Source organism: Gallus gallus, chromosome Z, assembly GCF_016699485.2.
Source record: "Gallus gallus isolate bGalGal1 chromosome Z, bGalGal1.mat.broiler.GRCg7b, whole genome shotgun sequence".
Taxonomy (NCBI): domain Eukaryota; kingdom Metazoa; phylum Chordata; class Aves; order Galliformes; family Phasianidae; genus Gallus; species Gallus gallus.
The window spans coordinates 38226871-38245066 of NC_052572.1; the positions used below are offsets into that span (position 1 = coordinate 38226871).

At 33.7% G+C, this 18196-nt stretch overlaps 1 protein-coding gene across 4 annotated transcripts in view; it reads left to right on the forward strand.

Moving 5' to 3' along the window:
- Positions 1 to 18196, forward strand: part of VPS13A (vacuolar protein sorting 13 homolog A) — a 103572-nt gene that overhangs the window by 5735 nt on the left and 79641 nt on the right. For all 4 annotated transcript variants that reach the window (XM_015280270.4, XM_015280271.4, XM_015280272.4 and 1 more), the window contains exons 2-18: positions 1335 to 1378; positions 1906 to 1948; positions 2953 to 3048; positions 3316 to 3417; positions 3976 to 4085; positions 4362 to 4421; positions 5632 to 5691; positions 5932 to 6012; positions 6406 to 6463; positions 8715 to 8842; positions 9069 to 9175; positions 9832 to 10003; positions 10355 to 10417; positions 13572 to 13707; positions 14446 to 14540; positions 15346 to 15488; positions 17915 to 18116. In XM_015280270.4, coding sequence (XP_015135756.2) covers positions 1335 to 1378; positions 1906 to 1948; positions 2953 to 3048; positions 3316 to 3417; positions 3976 to 4085; positions 4362 to 4421; positions 5632 to 5691; positions 5932 to 6012; positions 6406 to 6463; positions 8715 to 8842; positions 9069 to 9175; positions 9832 to 10003; positions 10355 to 10417; positions 13572 to 13707; positions 14446 to 14540; positions 15346 to 15488; positions 17915 to 18116 — 1700 coding nt within the window. The remainder of the gene's footprint in view (positions 1 to 1334; positions 1379 to 1905; positions 1949 to 2952; positions 3049 to 3315; positions 3418 to 3975; positions 4086 to 4361; positions 4422 to 5631; positions 5692 to 5931; positions 6013 to 6405; positions 6464 to 8714; positions 8843 to 9068; positions 9176 to 9831; positions 10004 to 10354; positions 10418 to 13571; positions 13708 to 14445; positions 14541 to 15345; positions 15489 to 17914; positions 18117 to 18196) is intronic.

Sequence of the window (18196 nt, forward strand, 5' to 3'; positions counted from 1 at the left end):
CTTTCTTTTGTGTTTTTATTTTATTTTTTTCCCCTTTTCAAATGCTCCTGCTACTATCTTTGTATTGTAAGATTTAAAAGTAGAGCCCAGACCTCAGAACCATCCTTCTGCATAAAGTATCTCATCTGATAGGCTGATAGTAGCATGTATCAAATGTATAAAATTCTGCCAAAAATGCTATGTATAAATTACTCTGATGAGCATGTTAAATAATTAAAAACTTAGTATTTTGTAAGTACCACAGCATGTTTGGGTTAGTTCACCTGAGAATCTCTACAACAGCAATTCAATGACTGGAACCAACTCCAAGGAGTTCACTTGATATCAGAGTCATGTTAGAGTCTTGTTTCTCCAAATTGGTCCTACTTTGAGTAGTGTCCAAAGCTATCATCACCGTGTAACTGCAAGAATACTTATTGTAGTTGGAGGTCCAGTCTCCCAATGTGTTTGGCCATTTTAACGTACGTGTCCAAAAGGAAAATATTACTGGGGCAATCAAATCTTATTTGCTATCTCAAGCTGTGTTCCCTTCTGAGTTTGTAATCGCTTCTTGTTTTCTGAATCTCATTTATGCCTCTGTTCAGTGATATCAAGTGTCTGTTCCATGTGCAAGTGTTAGGACTATACAACTAATTCAAAGGTAGCAATTGCAGATATTCCATCCTCAGAGAATTTGTAGAAGACTTGAAACTGTTCTTGCTTTCAGAAGGTGAATTTCCTGCATCTTTCTTATGTTCCTCTGTGATATCAAGTGCCTGATGCTGAGTATGTTGTAAAAACAGATTCTGCAATTAGAATTTTCTGTGTTTACAGGATACTGAAGTTATTTTTGTCTTATGGCATTAAAAAAATGGATGTACTGCAGTGCTTCCTGTGAACTGTCATAGGACTGTAAAAGCAACTTGCAAATCTAAGATCTTTTCAGGGAAAAAAGATTCAGTGTAAAGCTAAAGCTGTAACATGGCTTTCCACAAGCCTGGGAAGCAGATGGTCGAGGAAAAAGAAGCAAACTTTTTATTTCAAATAGGTTCTTCTCAAATGCAACCATTATAGAATCATTAAGGCTGAAAAAAAAAAAAAAAGCCCTCTGAGATCATCTCCATTGATTTACTTTGAGGAATCTTGGGTTCTTTTCCGTGGACGTGGAAGATCCATAGGCAGATCTCAGAGAAAGATTTCTTTGTAGTGGGAATGGGCAATGTATTTTTAATAATCTTTTGTGGATATTTGTGATGTGGGTAATGTGCACATAATTCCACAGCTAAGACTTGTTAAATGTGCACTGCTACTACTTTGCTTATTGTAGTTTTACTTACTGGCTTTTTTGCTTTTAGGAGCTGTAGCGCTGAAGAATCTTGAAATAAAAGAAAATGCACTGGTAAGACAATGGAAGCAAAGACACAAACTTGCAAAAAATTATTATAGGACGCTTTTTGGTTGATTTTTTTTTTCTGGCTCTTATTTTAGGATGTGCAGCCACTTATATGAAAACTTGCTGGTTTTTTTTTTTTTTCAGTACTAATGGTATCTAGTGAGTTTGAGATGAAGTTTAAGATGAACATATATACTTACTGGCTTCAATTAGCATATTTTGCAAAAAGTAAGCTCATATAAGAATGTGTTTAAAAAAAATATTGGAAGCTATATTTTTTTTCTATAGCGTATAGGGTAGAAATTTGCTCTGGAGAATGTGCATGGCTTAACAGTCTAAACCAGAAGCTCACTGTTTATGCATTCTGTTCTATTTAATATCTTGGTTTTGTTTATTTATTTTGTGTGTATGAGTGTTTTTTTTTTTTTCCTTCAGTGATTAAGCTGTGTACTTGTTAAGTTTCTCTTTGTCTTATATTCCTATTTGACAACATTTCACAAGTTGCTGAAATATTCTAAAACACTTTGTTTCAGAGTCAGCTGGATGTGCCATTTAAAGTTAAAGCAGGACATATCGGTAAGTTACATTTTGTAATGCATTTTGGCTGGAGTCACTGAGCATACTACTTTTCCTTGCAAGTAGCTTTAGGCATTATAAGCAAGTAGTTTTCTTGATTTTTGTACTTTGAACATTCTGGGTTCGTTTTTTGTTGTTGTTCTGAAACAAACAAACAAAAAAACCCCACACCCTGTTTTGTTAAAGAAATTTATTTCCTTGGGCTGAAATGTGAAGTTAGAAAGTATGAAGTCTTGTTTAGTCATATCAACTTTAATGAGAAAACAACACAATGTAGCAAATGAGCAGTTGAGTAGAAATGGATCTCATCAGTTGTTTCAGCAAGATTCATCTCTGATTTCACCATCTCCTTCCCTTTGTCTTTTCCCTTTTATGCAATATTTTCTTACCGCTAGTTGACTGCGTTTTATAAGTGAATTGTTTCTTAAAGTGAACTAAGTTTAAAGCCATAATGTCTCCCTTAGACTTCCTCTGGAAATAATTTGTGTGTGTGTGACTAACTTCATATTTTATTAAAAATGACACCTATGTGAAGAATGAGGGATGCTGTAATGTCAGGATCATCACACTCACAGACATTTATGCACTATTTAGGGCTGTCTTCTGTGGGGAGAAATATGTATATATGTGTTATAAAAATTCTGGTTTTGGCAGTGTTCAGCTGACTTATAATGTATGAGTTGCCCTCTTTTTTTGTGTGTGTGTTTGAGGGTGTTGTAGTGGATTTGGAAGAGAGGGGAGATTGTTGTTGTGAAGAGTGAATATAATTCAAGGGAGTAAGGAGAGGAACTTCAGACTTACATGTTCGGCTCATGCAGAAAACTTGTTGAATGTTCATCTGTGTGCTACAAACCAAAGGAAATCCACCTCGGATGCACTGTTTTTTCTGTTCAATAACATAACTGCTTAGAGTTCTTGCAGTTAATGTCAATTATCTTTTTAATATTTTATTTCTAGTCAGCTGTTTGACTGTATATCTCAACGTTTTTCTTTTGTGTTTGTAGGTCAACTTAACCTACAGATTCCATGGCAAAACCTTTATACTCAACCTGTTGAGGCAGTTCTTGATGGAGTTTACTTGCTTATTGTGCCCACAGCCAGTAAGTTAATATAGAGAAAAAAAAATGTGAATGTGCGGATGGGATTTCAGAAGTCACTGTAGTTGGTTGATATTGCTTTATTTCTGGTAGATACTCTTACCAAATCAAACTAGGTAAATGTCAGTGGAATGTCCTTCAGCAGTTTAGATATAGTCAACTAATTTTTTGTTGTTGTAGTTATTAACAAAATATGAGAAAATTTTCTTTTTTAAAAGTATCCAAAAAACAAAGTTTTTTGTATCTCATCTGTTAATGTTGTGCTTTTAGGCATAAAATATGATGCTGAAAAAGAGGCCAAGCAGCTCATGGAGGCAAGGCAAAGGGAATTGCAAAGGATAGAGGAAGCAAAGCAGAAAATAGCTGACCAAGGTAAGAGTGAGAACAGCTAATTAAAGCATTGCTATTTTTATTTTTTAATTCAGAATGATGTTGAATTTCTCACTTACTATTCTAGATTTTTTGTTTTGTCCCAGTATTTAAACTACAGTTACGGATCTTTATTTTCATATAGGAAGGTACGCATTTGCAGATTTGTCCTAAGTAGCATTGAACTTAGCTGTTAGCTGTTGAATATTTTGTGTGAAATAGTGTTCATCTTTGGAAATCAGATACTGTCTTGAAATTTGAGTGTGTAGGTAGCATCACTACTGCAAAATGTTCATCCTGGAAATATGAGACGGTGGTCATCTCATACTTACATACTTTTGAATCACCTGCATCATATCATAGGCTGAAACTTTGTAGGCTGAGGATATAAATGTTACAGGTCATACTGAGAGAGAATGTTTTTAAGAAATGAAAGTACAGAGCAATAGAAAATATAAGGATCTGTCAAATGAATTTTATTATCTTGTTTTTTATTCTGGTTTAGGTCTAAAAATTATTAAATGTGAACAGAATATTAATTATTATTTTTTTAAAACTTAGATAAAGTGAAAGAAGAGAAACAAGACACTTTTGTAGAAAAACTAGTCACTCAGGTCATCAAAAATCTTCAAGTGAAAATTTCCAACATCCATGTTCGCTATGAGGATGATGTAAGTGATTTTTGTCTATCATAAGATAAGGGGATGTGAACAACTATATTAAATGAGGAACTTGCCTGATTTTTTTTTCCCTTTTATTTTGTATGTTAACAGAATCCTTTTAAAGGTTTTAAAGTTTCATGGTCTTAAAATAAAAATAGTAAACTGAAAAAAGCTTGTACAAAGGCATGAAGATACATGTGCGTATTTACTGATGTCTGGTTTTTTTGCAAGTCTAAATGTTAAGCACAAGATAATCTTCTTTTGGTATTTCCCTCACTTTATTAGATCACAAATCGAAGTAACCCCTTGTCATTTGGGATTTCACTTCAGAACCTAAGTTTGCAGGTAATTTTATTTTTCATCTAAAAACCATGTTGATGCATAGGTTAAGGTGATGTATGTGATACAGGTTATGTTGATATGTAAGTTAAGTTTTTAAATCTGGTAGCATACTGTCTAATGGAAGAATTCTCCTCATCATGGGCTAATCACAATGGTATTTGGTTCAAAACTATTTGGTTTATCAAATTAAGCACAAATATTGGAGTGGGGATATTCCCACTAAAGATAAAATGCTGGCTTTTGAATAGACCCCTGGGAGGAAATTTTTATTCTGCCTTTGCAATTTGTGGTTGCAAGGAATCAGGCTTTCCTAAATTCATGCTATTTGTAATCTATGAGTGTTTTATTGAAATCGACATTTCAATATTTCAATTTCAAATTCAATTTCAATTTCAATTTCTCAAAGAAGGAAATGAGAGGAAAAAAAAGATACCTTGTTTCAAATTGTAGTTGAGTTCTTCAATCTACAAGTTTCAGTTTTTGGTATGGATAGTAGTTATTTTGGACTGTAATCATTCATTCTGGAAGTGCAGCTAGTAGAAGCAATGTGCTGAATAGCTCTGACTTTGTAACTTTTGTTTTATAACTAATAATTGTAAAGAAATAGTATTTGAGTAAATCCTACTTTCTTGAATTAATTAGCTGTCTTATTGATTCTTTTTTTCTAGCAGATTCAAGGAACAGAAATAGATCTTTTCTAACCTCTTACTGTAAACAATTTTGTATAATGAACAAAAACTGGTACCCTTACTACATCACTTCTGAAGTGCTTGTTGTGTTGGTCTTAAAAATGAACAGTAGCAGATAGAATTTCTGTTGGGCTTGAACTACTTCTGGAATTACAGAGTAATTCCATTTCCTTTTTGTCTCTCCTTTGAAAGTGCTTACCTATAAATAATGTTGATATGAAGGAGAACAGGTTGCATGGCTGGAATCTTTAGGTTCCTATGTGCAGCGTGTCAATCACTGCATGTATACATATATGTGTTTTCTCAGTAAGGTAGTTTGAATGAAGTTTCTGATTAAGAAAGTCATGGCTTGATAGTACAAAATCAGAAGATAGTGCTGCTCCAATTTCAGTGGGTTTAACTATGATGATCATACTGTTTGTTCTATTTGTTTGTTTCAGTTTGTTCTATTTGTTCGTTTCACTGATGATAAAATGCTGGTGTTTAGTAAACAGCAGAATAACTATCATTAATTTTCATTTCAGACCTCAGATAAGAATTGGAATCCATGTTTACATGATGAATCTGCCAAGTTATTCTATAAGGTACAGTATAATCTGAATGCCAGAGAAAGAACTAATACAGTACAATCTAGCTATGAATTTGAATTTCTCCTACAGTAAGAAGATACAACTGCGTGACTTTAAAATATAAAAATGTGAAGTATGCAGTGAACACTGCATATTCTGCAGTCTGAATATTCTTACCAATCCGGACTTTGTGAAATCCAGATTTCATTTAAAATTTTTAGATTTATTAATGTTTATATTCTGTTGTATTTTCAGCTTGTACGACTGGATAACCTTTTTGCTTACTGGAATGTGAAATCTGAGATGTTCTATCATTATGGCTATAATGAATCATTGGTAAGTAAAGAATGACTTAAGGTGTCTACTATTGCAGTTCATACTGTGAAGAACTGAGTAATTGATGCATCAGGAAAAATACTAAGTGTTAAGCTTTTCATATGATGGGAATCCCACAGCCATCTGAGAAGCTTTGGGGAAAAAAAAGTCCTCTGCTGATTAGAAAAACATTCACAATAGGTGGTCATTTCATTGCTCAGTGATTTAGTACCTAAAAACAATAGTCCTCTAATATATCAATATAGTTATGTTTAAAAATGGATGATTATTTCAAATTGAATAATCTTTCAGAGGGATTATCTGAAATACATCAAACCGTCATTTCTTTTTCATTATTTTTAAAGGTTTAAAATGTAGTAGAATTGTGACTCTTTCTTTTTTTTTCTCTTATAGGTTAGCTTGAAACAGGGAGTTGCCTGCCACAATGTGATTCCAGTTGGTTATGATTTTGGTAAGTGCTATGTAAGTGTTACATATTACAGCTTGAAATAAAATAATATGCATAATTCAGTTTTATTTTTAGCACTTCTGAGGGGTTGTTGCTTTTTTATTCAGCGTGTGTATGGAAACTATTGAATCATGTCCAGAACCTCTGATTGATCACCTGAGGTGAGCACTGAGTCAGCTGCAGGAGCACAGGTGAAGGCAATTCACCTGTGTGACTAGAAGGGGTGGAGCCTGGCTCCACCACTCCTAGACCCCATTTAAGGGCTGACTGCCACTGGGGAAGGATCTTTTTCTGGAGATTGCTCCTCTTGCGTTTTTTTTTTTTTCTGTGAGCCTATGATACGGGTGATAATTTTTCATCTTCTTCTGATTATAATCATTCTAGCTCTACAGTCTGTGGATACCAATCTGACCACATCACTCTGTATATTTGTTGATTATACAATGTGTGTTGTTCTTCTTTTGTAGGTAGAACTGTGTCTGTTTTTCTGCATATTCTACCGTATTTGTACCCTTAAAAAGGCTTTAATCAAAGTCATGATTTTTTCTAATCCAGTGTCATCAACCCTCATTCACATCCATTGATAATTCTTTATTCTAAGAATTAATAATTTGTGCATCTTGTAAGTTATGTTAATCAGGGTGGTTTGAATAATATGTGGCTTTGAGGTAGCTTGCTGCATGGGAAATGTACCTATTTTTTTTTTTGTTAAGGTGGAAACAGTACCTACAAAACTCTGAAGCATCAGTTTTTTCTTTTCTTGAGTGTTACCCTACCATAAGTTACTCTGCTTTCAGTGTTGCTTACTTTAGTCCAAACATCTCATTGGTTCCGTTTGAACATGGAAGTTCTTTCTTTTTATTTCTCATGTGCTGATTTAATAAGTCTTTACAAAACAGAAGGGCTTCTGAAATGTCCTGATGTAAAGCAAGTAGTTCATCGTAAACAGGGTTAAAAAGGGCAGCATAATTATTTTTTTACAGATTTTTCTTATTGCCTTTGCCCAAAGAAGGAAGCTTTTTGTGTCTGTCACAATTCATCTGCTCCACAGTACTATTTTGTAGTTTGTTTTGTAATCTGTTTTTCAGTTGCTAGCTTCGACTCTTTACAAGAAAACAAGTGTAAATAACATCTGTTAACTAAGTCCTTACTGAGAAGTTCAAAAGGATTAAATGCAAAATCCCAAGATTCAGGATTTACACTCTTAAAATTCATCAGAACCAACAGAAACACGGATATTTTAGGCTTTATATCATGCCAATGTTCTGTGGCAAGTGAAAATTCTGACTGTTGCAGAGCAACTCTAGGCCGAGACCTTGATAGGAAGGTAGTAAGTAAAAAGTTGTCTTTTGTCATTTGAACAGTGAATGCAAGTGTAATACCCGCAGATAGAAAGGAGGGAAAAAGAGATGTATCAAACTGGATACATGGAGAAAATAAATACAAAATTTATCACAAAATATGTAGAATAAAACTAAACTTCACAGAGAGTAATGAGCTTAGAGCGAAACCAAGTTAAATAGGTGTAAACATTGCTTCATCTTGCAAAAATGTTTTCCACGTTTATGAACCTGTCAATAGATTTAGAATATTTTTTATGTAGCTGATGTATCAGTATTCCTAAAGGGAATTTCATTTTGTAATGATATGAACTACATGATATCAAATAATATTGTTGGATCATTTTCCTGAAGTAGATGGAAAAACTAAACCAAACATAGCTTCTGAAGGCTCTAGTGAATGCTTAATATTGCCAAACTGAGGAATAACACCTATTTTCTGAGTTAATTTTAATGTGTGATGTGCTTTGCTTTACTTAGCATCTACATTGATTTTTTTTTTCCATGATTACTTGGGCTTTGATTTAGAAATGTAGAATATTTATTTTTACCTACCAATGTGAGTGTAACTTGTCAAGGAGTCTAACATATCAGTAGCGCACACACAGGAGGAAAAAAAAAAAGAGTTGTCCTTTCTGATACATTTTTGGCAAGTCTGTGTTAATGTGTAGTCCTGAGTCATGAAACCAAAATGACTTATGGGTCATATCATCAGAATGAAACTGGAAAACTGAGTATAGCTTATACAGCATTTTAAGCTGCATTTATCAAGTTTTCATGTTCTGAAGTCTAGAATTTTCCAAGGAATGACCTAGTGTAACTTGAGTTGATAGGTATTATGTATTATTTATGGGAATCTTAAAGAATTCATGTCCTTTTTATTTTTTTCCTTTTTCTCAACATCTGTTTTTCAGTATTCCGCCCTATTTCTGCTGAGGCCAAACTTCTTATGAATCCTCGATCTGACATTGATTTCTCAACTCCAAAAATGGATTTAGATATAAATATAAAGGATGTAGCTGTAGAATTCAATAAGCCACAGGTATAATTTTTTTTTTTGAAATTATATACAGTCATGAAAATGTTAGTTTGCAATCATAATGAGTAGTAGTGTGTAATTTTATAATAAATGTAAGATATTTTTTAGTGTTGCCTTTCTTTATAAATTTTTCTGTCTTTAAGGAAATGTTTACATTGTTTGCAGAAAAACAGCTAACATTCAAGTTGGACTTTTTTTTTGTTTTTTGTCTTGTTTTTTGGTCTTTTAGTACTTCAGTGTTATGGAGCTTCTTGAATCTATTGATATGATGACTCGAAATTTGCCATATAGGAAGTACAGGCCTGATGTTCCATTGCACAACAATGCCAAGATATGGTAGGCCTCATGCTTGGAGAATGATTTGTTAGTTATTTATGTATTTGAAATATATATACAGATATAATTTCCTATTTAAGAATATTAGAACTCACTTCCTCCTAAAACAGAGTCCTCTGTTTTGTTTTTCTGTTTGCTTTAATTTTTCTTAAGATAATTGTATTTAAACAAAAAAACACATAACAGAAAAACTGATGTCTTCACTATTTACTGTCTTGAAGATTGTTATCAGAAACTAAAATCTAATATTTTAGTATTCCAATTCTATTTTGATAAAGGAGGTGCTGTTATGTGTCAGGTACTATTAAAAGAACATAGCTATTCTTTGAAAAATAGCAAATGTTTTATATACAGATGACAAAGAGATATTTCTTTTTAGAAGTTGCCTCAAAGTTTTCTGTGTATGTGCGTGCATATGCAAAGGTGTTGTTGGGCACTTTTTCTACAGGGTTACCGACTAAGTTTAGGAAATAGCATCCTGTCCACTTTGGATGGAAAAAATTGAAGTCCTTGTGTATATCTGTTGAACTACAGTGTAGTATTAAACAAGGGAATTCATGCTTTCACAGCTAGTCATAATAAGTGGAGTCTGCATAGCTTTAAGCGTCTTTTCAATATGCCAATAGAAATGTAAGCTACACTTCATTTGTCCTTAGGTGGAAATATGTTATTTATGGCATCCTTGAAGTAAATGTTCAACGTAAGCTCCAAATGTGGTCGTGGGAACACATTCGGCATCATAGGAATCAAGTGAAGAACTATAAGGAGTTGTACAGAACAAAGATAATATCAAAAAAACCTAATGAAGAAATCTTAAAATCATTGGAGGTCAGCCCTTTTCTGCTAACGGCTTCATCTTAATTATTTTTTTGAACATAAATGCATATGTGTTCGTAAGTACTAATTTGGAATATAACTTTAGCAACCTGACTTGCAACTTCCATCAGTAATTTTCTCTCTGAGTACTATTAATAAACATATGAGGTAATTTTAAATTAGTAATTGCACTGAAGAAAAACAAACTGATGTGCTTTTCTTCTCCAGGTTCATTTTGCTTTTTGAACTTGAGCAAATTAGTTGAGCTCTGTGGAAAGAGTAGTTTGTTGTTACTTCCTGTAAAACTGTGAGAAATGAAATCTTACTAAATTGTCCAAAACTAATTTCCCTCCTCTGTTTTAGGAATTTGAAAAGGTCCTTGATATTTTTAACATCACACTTGCAAGGCAACAAGCGGAAGTTGAGGTAAAATTTCGTCATCTAATTGACTCCAAGAACATCAACAACATGAGATTGTGTGTATACTTTAGGCAGATGTATTTTAGTTCTGGTGTTTGAATTATGCTGCATACAGTCTTTTATTCTACTTACGTTACACATTTGTTATTACAATGCACAGTTTCAGCCTCTAATTAAGCGGAAATTGATTTCATATATAGCTTCTTTAGAGTAACTGATTGGGGGCAAAATTATTCCCTCAATTCTTATGGAAGATCTACTGTGAAATTTGGTCAAATGATGAAAGTTTAAGGTAAGCTGGAAGTGGTTATGTCCATAGCTTGAGAATTTTCAGGCTTTTTTCTTATTCCCTCAAACAGCCTAGACTTGATTAGTTTTATTCTTTTCCCTCTTAGTACCTTATTAATGTAGTCTTGACACCTACATATCTAGTATGTTCACAGTTTGTTACTATTTGCAGATGTTATTTCAAATATAGCTAATGCAGAAAAAAACTAAATAGACAGTTACAATGAAGTAAAATAAAGTGATTTTTGGAAGTAAGAAAGACAACATTAACAAACTTGTGTAACTATGTTAGTATACTCCTTAGTTCTCAAAATAGTGTCTGAGCGTTATTCCAGAAGACTGAAGTGAAATCTGCATAGTTTTTCTGGTGTTTCTGGTGAGGTAGATCCTGGAGAATTTCTTTGTCTTTTTTCTTCCTTTTTCCCTTCTGACTTATAGTCATGCTGGAGAAAATAAGTATGAAATTAATCCTTACAAAAGGTTATGTCATACTACATTCCTATAATGATCATCATGTTCCAGTCCTTATTTTTAAGATGCGTTTCTGTAATGCCTAGGTGAACATTGCAAGCAAATTAATTTTTATTTCTTTGCATCTTAAGCCATGCATTTGATAGTGTTGGAGAGGTATCTTGAAAGAGAGAATAGAATAGTTCAGTTGGAAGGAATCTTCAAAGATCATCTAGACCAATGCATAAGTAACTTTCTGGAGTAATTTCAAAGTACTAAGTATCAGGTTACAGTGATTCTAAGTTGTGTCCTTCCTCTGCTAATCCACTGGAAGCCTTCTGTAATAATTACTAGGTGATACCTCACAAAAAGGATATTGCAAGAGGGTAATCTACTACTAGATTTCTATTGGTGACAGGTAGCTTTAAGTCTACCAGGAACTTAAAGGAATGTCCTCTAAATGTAGGCTGAGTAAAACTAGATAAGAAATCCTATTATTTGTTAAGCTTTCGTGTTTCTTTTCTTTCTTTCTTTTCCTATATACATCTCAATTGAATTTCAAGGGCTTGCTTTTTTTCAGACCTTGAACTCAAGCTCCCAGGAAGTCACAATTTTTGAACCATCTGATCTTCTTGGAACTTTGTAGCAATAACTTTCTATTCCAAACCTTCACCTACTTTTTAACCTTCATCACTGTGCCCTCAGTACCAAAACTCAACTTCAGTGAGCCAAGCATTAACTCCTAGTATCGGATAGCTTGAGAAACTTTTATCCCTTCAATCTGGAGGAAACTTATAGATGATTCCCTGAATTCAAAATAGAGACTGACACTCTTTTTCTCTCCCTTCCTTTTAATCAGAAAAAGTACCTTGCAAAGTAATCCTTCTGTAGACTGCATTGATTTCTAGACCTCTGTAAACTCTGTAAAAAGAGTGAACTTTCTGTCATGCAAAAATGTTTTTATATCCTTCCACAACTACAGTTTTCCTTGATTATGTTTACAGCCTTTTGTACCTTGGTCTATGTTGCCAGCTGTAGTTTCAGACATGTCAAGAATGGCAGTTGACCTTCAACTCATAATTCTTAATGTCTTAGAAATCTCATATCTTGGAGGTTTGACAGCTCTATTTTAAAGCTTTTTCCGTTTTTTTCAATGATCCATTTGCTTTCTACAACTCCTTGTTAACTTGATAACCTTTATAAAAAGAACATTCAAGGTTTTTGAGAACTTGTGTTCTTTAGCTGACATTCTGCATCATTTGTCTGAAGTGAATCAGTAATATCAGTTCAGAAGACTTTATTATTTTGTCCTAAGACCTGCCCTACATTGGCGTTAGATGGAGAGATATGGAAAGTCTCCAAAGAAAAATTCTGATTTATTGTCAGTTGTTTTCCCTAGCTGCCCCATATGTCAGAGGCATCTTGAGGTTTTTGATCACTGAGAAGAATCACTGACCTTGGGTATCATATTCACCAAAGTATCTTTGAAGTCAAGGCTTTCCTTGGGTGTATGTCTTCTACAGTCATATCAGTTATGAAAATACTTGGTCTGTGTGGTCTGCTACAGGTTTGAGAGCTCCTCTGTTGTTTGTTGCTTGATGTGCATTTGCCATCCCTTATGCCAAACTTTATGTGGTCAAGTCTGGATATAGGTTTCACTTTCTCTGAGAACTCAGTGTTGAAGTCATGATTGGTATCTCATGGTATGTGTCCTAGCTGTTGAAATAATGCAACTAGAGGAAAGAAAGATCTACTGTTGTAGCTCTACATATCAGATCCAGGAATGATTTCTTATATTTCTTGAAGTAAATATCTATCTATCTATACATATATATATAATATTTATAATATATATAATATATTATTTTAATTTATAATATATATTTATATTTATATAAATATTTATATTTATAATATATATATAACATATAAAATATATTTATAATATATGTATTTATATATATATAATATATATTTTTATATATATTATATATATATATTTTTAATTTGAAGATGTATGTAAAAAAACGTGATGTTATTTTAGTAATAAGATATTTACTTCAAGAAATATAAGATATATATATATATATATATGTAAGGGTGATTTAAAATGTGGCCTGTGCTGGTTACTTAATAGATAATATGTGTGTTTTTAATGACACTTTTAACTGCTTCAATGCAGAGCAGTACATAAAGTTGTGGAATGGTTCTTCAGGTTGTTTTTTTGTTTTTTTTTTTTTTTTGGAGGAGGGAGTGAGGAGGTGAGGAGTGAGAGCCAGCTAGAAAGTCTACATAAAAAAACTTCATTGTCTTAAAATTGGTTAACTTTTACTTATTCTATTTGTTGATAAAAGTAGTTGATTGTTATCCAAGTGAGAAGAAAGAAGCATGAAGATAATTACTATGTTTTTGTTCATTTCAGGCAACTAAATCTGGATGCAAAATATACAAACCAGGAACAAAACAAGATGATGAAAATTCTGGTGGCTGGTTTAGCTGGATTTGGGGCTGGTCACGTGAAGATAAGGATGAACAGAAACAAGAAGTGAAGGCTTCAAGTATGTTCATTTATTGGTATTTTTCCTATTATGGAGACTTAGTTATTATAATAGAGGTCCTTAAAAACAAGGTTTCAGATTATTTTTAATGTTTGGGCTATTAGATGTTTGACATTTACACTTTCCCTTAGACTTTATTTTTTCTGATGTGATTGTTAACTGCATGTTCTAGGGTTATCTTACAATTCTTTTTGTAGGACTTCTTGAACTGTCCTTTATTTCTGCTTTCTTCTTTCCCAGTTTTAGCAGTTGTCTGCACAGTGTACTGTGTATGGGGATTTGAAGAAAGTGCTAGGAAAACAGTATCAGTTAATGGAATGTAAGCAATTTTACTTCCATTATTTTTGTAATTTTGCTATTTCATGCAGTGCTTTAGAGTATGGCTAACTAAAATATGAGGACATCTAGTAAATGTTCTAGAACACAGCAATTATACCAAAAAACATGTTTTCATTGTTAGCAAGCTAGGAAATAAAGCAGTTCAGAATAAATGTATAACCTTGTTTTAAAGCACAATGTAGATGATTTAAGACTTTGTTTTGAGCCTACTTTTTTTTTTTTCTTTTAATGCTTTTTAATTGAAAATGTATCTTTGAAAATGTATCTTAGAATGGCTTAGGTTGATAGGGACCTTAAAAATCATCTGGTTCCAACACTCTGCTGTGGACTGGGTACTGCGTAACAGTATTTGCATGGTAAAGGTACTTATACTGTGTTTAACCTATTACAATGCAACAGGTCTTCAAGGTCTTATGACAAGTGAAGAGAAAGCTAAACTTTATGCAGCAATTGGATATAGTGAAACAGCTGTGGACCCAACACTTCCAAAATCAGTAAGTCACAAATTATTATGCTATAAAACAATTAGTAATATTATACTAGAAACCAAAATCTAAAAGTGATAGAGAATTGCTTTTAAAATGACATGAAACTTTGTCTCTGTATTTGAGTAATGTCATGTTGCTTTTAAATTTTATTACTGTCTGTTACCTTTGCATAGAACAGAACATCCTTAGACATAATTTTGAAAGAGCAATTGAAGCACTTACTTTGAATATTCTGGAAAAGTTCCAAATGAAATACTGCCTAATTAAGGTAGAATTAACTCACATAAGTAGCATTTTTCAAATTACGAAATATTTCATATATCATCTTAAAATATTCAGAAACTTTTAAGGAAAGTGGATTAACTGCCTCAGTGGACTCTAAAACATTAGTGAGAGAAGACGAAGTAGATGAGTGGATAATGTTTGAGATGATAGAAGAAATGCAGTAGACAAGAACGGCATTTTTAAACCATTCAAAGTAGACTTAAGTCATCTTCGTGTTAGGTACCTTGCACAACACAGTGGGCAGCCTTCCAGCTCCATCAAAAGCCCCTTTTCTCAAAATGTATTACAGACATCTGCATTGAAGTCATAGATTTTCAAGCACAGTCTACCTTTATTCTACCCTTGCATCTCTGTAGTAACTGTTTGGGAATTACTTTTGTACTGCAGCGGTGCAGGCTTTTATAGCACTGGAAAAATAGTTTAGAATGTTATTTTGAATGTTCATCTCTTCATAAACTGTATTGAAATTTATATGCGTATTTTAAAATTCACTGTTATAATTTATTGTTTTTTTCCGCGTCTCTAGTATGAAGCCATGAAGTTGTCTGTAAATTTAAAAAGCATGTCAGCATCAATAAGAGAAAACAACCAAACTCCCGAGTTGGTAAAATTTTCCTTAAATGAATTGAGTACAGTATTCACTCAACGACCCGGTGCACAAGCAATAAGGTAAACTTTCTCTGTCAAGCTGGTTTCACTTCTTGTGCAGTGCTGATGATGGCTAGTAGGTGTTTTAAGACTATAACTATTTTTAATTTCCTTTTCATTTTCACTTGTGCAGTTTGGGATGAGCATCATCCTGCAAACAGTGGACAAAGTAAATAGTTTTGGTTTCCAAAATTAACTTTTGTATCTTCAGAACTTGCGCCAATACAATTCATCCTTTTTTTCCAGTCTATCATTGTTATACACTAGCAATCCTATTACTTTTTCTTTCTTTGATAAATGTCTCACTTGCTCCTTTTGAAACTTAATCTGAACAAAATCACAATTGCTTATGTGGAGGCATACTGCCTTACTAATTTTATCTCCTATACGGTCACCTACTTGGTGGATGAAGGGAAGGCAGAGGATGTATTCTTTCTAGATTTCAGTTAGGCCTTTGATATTGCCTGTCCCTCACAGTGTTTTTCTTGACAGATTATCCAACTGTAAGACAAATGTTCATATATAGCTGTGTGATGAACTGCCTTACGATAGAGCTTACAGTAGTAGTAAATGGGGCAACATCTGGCTGGTTTATGGTAACCACTGGTGTTCCTTAGCGCTCAATTCTAGGGTAAGTCTTGTTCAATGTTTTTAACAGTGATTAGAATGGATTGGAGTGCATCCTTGGCAGATGTGCTGATGATAATGATCTGAGAGGTGCTCTTGACTTCCTGAAGGGATGAGAGGCCTTGTAGAAGGAGCTAGATAGACTGGGGACACTTGGCAATCAGCAATGGCGTGAAGTTCAACTCTGAAAGATGCCAGATGATGTAGTTGGAATGGAGTAATGCCACAGATGGAGGCTGGAAGATGAGTGACTGGAGAACAGGCTTTCAGAAAGGGGTCTGGAAATGCTGTTGAGAGCAGACTCAGCACTGAGTCTGTGTTCCCTGGCAGCTAACAGGGCAAACTGTATTTTACGATGCATTACACATAGCATAGCCAACCAGTCAGAAAAGGTGATTCTCCTGCTACTTTTAGTGTTGGTGCAGACTCACCTTGAGTATTGCGTGCTGGTCTCTGCAATACCATCGTATAAAAAGGAAGTTAAGGTCCTTGAATGCCTCCAGAAGAGGGCAGCAAAGCTGTTGAAATGTCTGAAATATGTCCTACAAAGAGAGGCTGAAGACAGTTGAATTGTCCAGTCTGGAGAAAAGGAGGCTGAGAGGTGACCTCTTTGCTCTCCACAGTTTCTTATGGAGTCCAGATGGAAAGGGAGGTGCAAATTTCTGCTCCCTGACAACAAAGCATAGAAAACTGCTGAAGGGGAAATTCAGACTGGATGTTAGGAAACATTAATTTACTGTGAGGGTAGTCAAACGCTGGAACAGGTTCCCTAGCAGAATGATTGATGCCCCACAACTTTCAATGTTGAAGAGGCATTTAGACAGTGCCTTCAGTAATATGCTTTAGCTTTTGGTTATCCCTGAAATGGCCAGGCAGTTGGACTTGATAATCTTTATATGTCCCTTCCAATTGGACTAATCTGTTTTAGCAGCTGAACAGTTCTTGGAATTTTAGTTCATATGTAGATTTGCAGAAGAAAACTGTAACTTAAAATTATAAGTTCTTTTCTGTGCTTTCATAGTACAGAATAAAAGGCAGTGATAAATGAAATATTTTAATTTCAGATATAGTGATTTAAAAATTCTAGGGGAGGATAGCATATATGTTTCAAGCATACGAATAGGACCTACGTAAGACATTAAGAAGCTCTTGATTTTGCTGAATTTTATGAAATTTTAAAACCTTTTTCTTGCAGCTTTTGTGTCTGATCCATAAGAATGTTATTATCTTGATAAAAGGGAGAGAATATTACAATTCTATAGGGAAACATTTTTCTTTGAGTGTTTGGAAAGTCATCTCTATCAAAGAGCTATAAAAGAGGTGGACGGGGTGACTGGAAAAAAAAATCCCAAATCTAAAAAGTACTTCTCCAGACGATCCATGAATAATGAAGCCTTTAATCTTGTTGGTTTTTTTTATTTCTCTACACTAAAACCCTTTCCTCCTTCATCTGTATCTGTTTCTTGAGTGTAAATGTGTGCTACCTAATTTTTAATTCTACTTGAATTTCCATTTGCGTCTCTCTTCCCTGCCCTGACACTCCTCTTCATGAAAAATATATGAGATGTATTTTTGGATCCCATTTCTTATTTACTCACAGATATTTAATAGATACAAAAGATAGTGAAATGAGAAACAGATATCAGATAGGTATGTATGTGGTATCCTTAAACTATACTGTTTATATCTGAGGTTAAGTAAAGCTGGTTTATTGTTTGTTCTTTTCTTTTTTTCTGGTCTTTTTTGTTTTTTCTTTTGAGTCATTCATTCAACTCTGATCTAATTGTGATCTAATTGGACCTACCTTTTTTTTTTTCCAGATTTGAAACCAAAATAACTTCACTTGAAGTTACAGGCATGTCCCAAGAAAACTGTACACCCTGTCTTCTGTCTTCTCGAACAGTCTATTCAGACAATAGTACCTCACTGTTAAGCATAATGTTTGAGACTAATCCTTTGGATGAGGGGGCAGATCAGAGGCTTAGAATAGAATCACAGCCACTGGAAATAATATACGATGCAGTAAGTAAATAGTTAAATAAGTTGTGTATCTTGAAAAATCTTTCCTGATAGACAGTTTTCAATGTATTGTTGTTGTGTTA